The sequence below is a fragment of the Rhagoletis pomonella genome, unplaced genomic scaffold (genome assembly GCF_013731165.1).
Source record: "Rhagoletis pomonella isolate Grant_MI unplaced genomic scaffold, Rhpom_1.0 Rhpom_scaffold_00004, whole genome shotgun sequence".
NCBI classification, from domain to species: Eukaryota; Metazoa; Arthropoda; class Insecta; order Diptera; family Tephritidae; genus Rhagoletis; species Rhagoletis pomonella.
This window is the reverse complement of record NW_023458558.1, coordinates 67,207,200-67,212,996: the sequence shown is the minus strand read 5'-3', so window position 1 is coordinate 67,212,996 and position 5,797 is coordinate 67,207,200. Positions and strand designations below refer to the sequence as shown.

Below are 5,797 nucleotides of genomic sequence, written 5' to 3'. Positions count from 1 at the left end.
AACGCCAACGCCAAAGCCAACGCCAAAGTTCTATGTGGACCGGCCTTAAGCGTCTTGGCTCCCACGTCACTGTTGACAGCTACAAGTTTGAAAAAGTAGGCGATCGTTTATTTCGGAACCAGCATTAACACCAATAATAATGTGCCTTGAAATCCAAAGGAGAATCACTCTTGCCAACAAGTGCTACTTTGGACTGAATTGGCAATTGGGAAGTAAAGTCCTCTCTCGTCGTACACAAATCACACTTTATAAGTTACTCATCACGCCCGTGCTGGTGTATGACACGTGTGCATGGAAAATGTAGCGAACAGTTTCTACCCTTTTTGAGAAAACATCTAATGAAGCGGCTCTTGGAGTTTTCGAGAGAAATTCTTCGAAAGATTTATGGGCCCATACGCGTTGGCGATGGCGAATACCGCAGACGATTAAAACTCAGCGGCTCCGCTGGCTAGGTCAAGTAGTTCGAATGGACAGAAACGTTCCAGCTCTGAAAGTATTCAACGCGGGCGCGGAAAGACAATCAGTTGGCGTGCTGTTTTGGATTCGGTCAAATAAAGTAGTTTGTTTTCAAACAAATTTATGTTCTATTACAACTTTCAAGTGCTGTCAAGTTTCACAATTACAATACAGAAACCTGGGAGTCTGGTTATATATCGTGTGGAAGCAGCTGTGGTGTAAGGTTCTTGGAATTTTCGAGCGGAAGAAAATTTGGATTTGGATCGGTGCAAGCGTTGCTTTTTTCATTAAAATTTTTTCTTTAGTTTTTTTTTAAAGTCATTTAATTAGTATTTTAATTAGTTTTTTTTTTGTATTTTGGAGCTGTAAAAAGGAAGGCAAGTCAGAAGTTGGAAGGAGCTGTTTTGCTGTTTGCAGGTGAGTCCTGGCAGTGTGTGATTTTTGGGTTTTTTTTTTTTTTTATTTAAATGGACGCTGCGGCGTCGATAGAGGAGGATATGATGCAGGTTTCTGCGCATAATTCGTCAGCAAGGAAGTATATGAGAGCTAGGAAAAAAAACAGGAATGAGAAAGGCTCTGGTAAAAGGCGCAAGGATGCAAAGACGGATGTTAGTAATGGGGATAGTTTTTCTGAGGAGGATTTAAGTGAGGTTAGGGATATACCAAAGATTGCTTTGCAGGGCATGCTTGTACCCAGGGGTACTTTTAATAAGACGTTGTTATTACAAAATGGTGTTTTTGGGGATGTTCAGGTTGGAAAAAGTGGTGTTGCAGGGGTTACTTGTGATAAAGAGGTTATGTTCAGTGGTGTGTATAATGCTCAAAATGGCGGTGTTGTACAGGGTGTTGGAGAGTGTAATGCTGTGCTCAATGAGAGAGATGGTGATATGGTTGTGCCTTGTGTTTCATCTGATGAGGGTTTGATTCAAAATGGTGGTCAAAGGCCTGCTCAGGTTGGAAATGTTTGTGTTGATAGTGTTTCTGGAGATAATGGGGTTATGTTGAATGATATACATAATTTTCAAAATGGTATTGTGCTTAATGGAAGTGAGAAGAATATTGTGTCCTTGAATTTTAACAGTGGTGGTCAGTTAAATGCGGATTCTTTTGAAGAAGATGTTTGTGCTCAGAATACTAACAGTGGTAGTAACATTAGTAAGAATGGCTTTAGTGTTGAGGGTGTGTATAAGAGTGCTGTATATTCTGATTTTTATAGGGGTGAATTTTGTGTTCTTGCTGATACTTCGAAGAGTCCTTTCTTTGATAATAAATTTATGAAAAATGGTTTGTTTTTGTTTGCAAAAATACGCAAGTATAATATTAAAGGTATGAAGAATATAAAGGCGATTGGTAAGTCTTTGTATAAGATTTTTTTCGAAAGTGCTTGTACTGCTAATGATTGTGTTGTTAATGAGGTTTTGAAGGAAAAAAGGTATACGAGTATTTATACCACGTAGTTTTGTTGAAACTTATGGTGTTTTGAACAGGTTCCACTTGATTTTTCGGATAGGGAGATTTTTGAGAATTTGAAGTCTGTTGTACCTTTTTCGTCTGTTAAAAGAATTAATAGGCGAGATATAGATAATCGTGATAAGTATATTCCGACTCTGGCTGTCAAGATTGGTTTCGTAGGTAGTGTTCTACCTGAATCTGTTAAAGTATTCTGTGTAGATTTTAAAGTGAGTCATTATTTTCCTAGACCAAAACAATGTTTCAATTGTGGATGTTTGGGTCATACAAGAATGTCTTGTAGGAGGCAGAATCGTTGTATTCTTTGTGGAAAGATTGAAAAGTGTGTTGGAAAATGCTCTGATAATGTAGTTAAGTGTATTCTTTGTGGTAATAGTGATCATGTGTCTTTAAATAAGAATAAATGTGATGTATGGAGGAAGGAAAAGGAAGTTATTGAGATTATGACTGTCAAGAAGATTTCTAGGAGAGAAGTCTTTGAGAGTTATAATGATATATTACATAGTAATAATCGTTTTTCTTTGTTGGATAATTATGAGAGTTCTTTTCCGGTGCTTGGTAGTAGTTTGAATAAGGTGCAGGATAATAATGATATTGTTAATAGAAGGTTGACGAGGAGGAGGTATAATGAAGTTGTTAAGGATCAGAGTTTTCAGCCCATTGTTGATCAGCAGAAGCAGATTCGGAGAAGTAAAGAGACAATAAGTCCTTGTTTTAATAGTGAAAGATGGAGTAAGGTTTCTGAAATTGAAAGGCTTTTGGCGCTTTTGGTTGAAAAATTTGATATTAACTCTGAGGAACCTTTGGTGAAGTTGATGAGTAATTTATGTAAGACTAGTGTTAGTGATAGGCTTGTGGCTTCTTCTATTAATATTGATGGACAAGATTCGAATTCTGCAGCTTAATTGTCAAAGTTTAAAGGCTAATAAGGATTTTTTAGATTTCTTTATTGAACAAAATAATGTTGATATTGTTGCTCTTCAGGAAATTTTTTCTCATGATGAGCAAAAGTCTGAGCATAAGTTGATAAATTTTAATTTACTAAAGAAGATGAGAAGAGATGGTTATGGTGGTGTTGCGGTAGGTTTCAGGAAAAATATAAGATTTGAGAGAGTGAGGTATAATTCAATACATGACATTGTCATTGCTAAAACTATTAATATGAAGGATAATTTTGTTGTGTGTTCTGTATATTTTGCTCCTAGTGTTAGTACTAGAGTTTTTGAATATGAAGTAAATCGGCTTTTTTCTTTTCTGGTTAAATTTAATAATCTACTTTTAGTCGGGGATTTTAATGCTAAGAATAGAATGTGGGGTGATAGGAACAATAGTCCTAAAGGGAAAGTTGTTTTTAATATATGTAATAGATCAGGACTGAGATGTCTTAATGATGGTTCTAAGACTTTTTCTGTGAATAGGAATGGGTGTGTTATTGAGTCGGTTTTAGACTTATCTTTTACTAATTCGGCTTTTGATGTTAGTTGGAATTGTAATTATGGATATGTTGGTGGTAGCCATCATCATCCTTTATTAATTGATATTAAAGGAATTCAAAGATTACCTCAGCTTTTTGTTTCTAAGATTAAGTTAAAGAAAGCTCTTACGACCCTTGATTGTGCTGGTGATTCTGATGATGTTGTGAGCTTAATCAGGAAAGAGATTAAAAATGCTACGATTGATTTAAACTGTACTAAGTTTTCTCCAAAGGCTTGGTGGTGTGATAGTTTGAGTAGATTGTACAGAATGCTTTTGGCTAGTCGTAAGAAAGCCAGGCTGACTGGTAGAGTGGAGGATATGGAACAGGCTTGTTTATTGAGAGAAGAATGTGAAAAGAAGAAGAGAAAAGCTGTGAAAAAAGCAAAAAGTGAGAATTATAAAATGAAAATAAGTGAACTTAATAGTAATGCTAATTCTAGAGATGCCTGGAAGTTTGTTAATAATGTGAAGGGATGTAAACATAAAAGATTAGAATGGGTTAGTGAGGATAATACGAAATATTTAGAGTGGCTTAGGGATCAGGTTAGTAATCAGTATGTTGGTTGTACTGGTTTAGATTTTAATGATAATAGTTCATATAGTGATGGTGATAGTTATTTGAATTTTTCTTTGGATGATTTGTCTTTGGTTTTGAGTAAAAAGAAGAGTACGGCAGGAGGTTTTGACAGGATTACTTTTGAAATGCTAAGGCAATTATCAAATGATTGTAAAGAAAAGTTGCGAGCTGATCTTGTTTTTCATTTTAATAATAATATTGTTAAGGATGAATAGAGGGTTATTAAGATAGTGCCGATTCCTAAGGCAAATCGGAATTTGAGTGGCATTAAAAATTATAGGCCAATTTCCCTATTATCGGTTATTGTTAAAACTTTAAATATGATGGTCAAGGATAGACTTGTAGAATGGTCTAATATTAATGGCATTATTCCTTTGCGTAGCTTTGCATATAAGAAGGGGAAGTCGGCCACTATGTGTATTAATGAGTTTTTATTTTATGTGAGTAAGTTGAAATCGGAAAGGCAAAAGATTTTTATTTGTGTTTTGGATCTAAAGGATGCATATAATTGTGTTGATTTAGTCACTCTTAAGAGAATTTTAGGTGATAAGGGGGCTGATGTTAAAATTATTAATTGGGTTTATAATTTTTTCTCTAAGAGGGGAGTTGTTTGTCACCCTTATTGTTTAATATTTATACTGCTCTTTTACATCAACTTAACTCTGGTAATGTCATGTTGTTTCAGTTTGCAGATGATTTTGTGATTGTTTGTAGTGATAGCAATGATGTTGCTGCTTTGAATTTGCTTAGTAATAGTATTAACAGTTTTCAGCAGTTATGTGGTTCTTTAAAACTGTCAGTTAATTATAGTAAGACACAGTTTATGAATATTGGTACAAACAGGAGGAAACCTTTTGTCTTAAGAGTGGGTTCGCAGGATATAGAGCAAGTTTTTAGTTTAAAATGGTTGGGTAGAGTTATATGTTTTAATGCTACGATTAATGATCATATAGGTATGATTAAAAAGGATATTATTCCAAATTGGAATCTTTTGTCTGATTACGACTATCAAGTCAGGTTTAGAGCCTCGAGTGGCTTTAAATTTTTATAAAGCTTTTGTACGGTCCAAAGTTGAATATTCGAATGTTACTTTTGCCAACGCTCCATTAGGAACTAATAAGAAGATACAGGCTATAGTAAATGATATGTTAAGGAGGTGTCTTGGGGTTCCACCTAGTACCCCGATACACACCAGGTTTGCGCTTGCAGGTGAATTACCTCCGTTGAAGAGGGCTGAGTGGCTTACTGCTAAGGAGCTAAGTAGACAATGGATGGTTAATAGTGAATTAAGAGAAGATTTATGTAATGGTTTAGTTAAGGGGTCTAGTTATGGACATGTTTTTTCCAAATTTAAAGTTATTTTTGAGAGAATTAATTTTAGTACGCGGTTTGAAAGGCATTTAGGTCTGGTTTTGAATAGGTCTAAATTTGATGTTTCTAAAAAAAATGTTTCGGTTGAAAAAATTCGGGCTTTATACATGGAGGAAAGATATAGATTGCAAGATGAGGGATATTATCTACTAGCAACTGATGCTTCAGTAGTGGATGATGCGGTTGGTGTAGCGGTTCATGATGTTTGTGAAATGACTTCTTATCTTTTTAGATTTTCAGAAAAATTTTCTTCTACATTTGGTGAGTTGGTTGGATATTTGAAAAATTGAATGTTGAAAAGGGTGCTATTTTTACTGATAGTATGGCTGCTATTGATGCTCTTGATAGTGATACAACTGATTCGTATTTAGTTGCTGAAGTGCATAATGATATTTTCAGGCATTGTGGAAGAATACAAGTGAGATATCTTAGGGTTGACAGATAGTT

The 5,797-nt window shown here is 35.1% G+C and overlaps 1 protein-coding gene across 1 annotated transcript in view; it reads left to right on the top strand.

Moving 5' to 3' along the window:
• The first annotated feature begins 923 nt into the window (after nucleotides 1-923).
• LOC118738297 (exosome component 10) overlaps nucleotides 924-5,797 on the top strand; it is a 32,543-nt gene continuing 27,669 nt past the window's right edge. Inside the window, exon 1 of the mRNA XM_036469221.1 lies at nucleotides 924-1,806. Within this exon, the coding sequence (XP_036325114.1) occupies nucleotides 924-1,806 (883 nt within the window). The remainder of the gene's footprint in view (nucleotides 1,807-5,797) is intronic.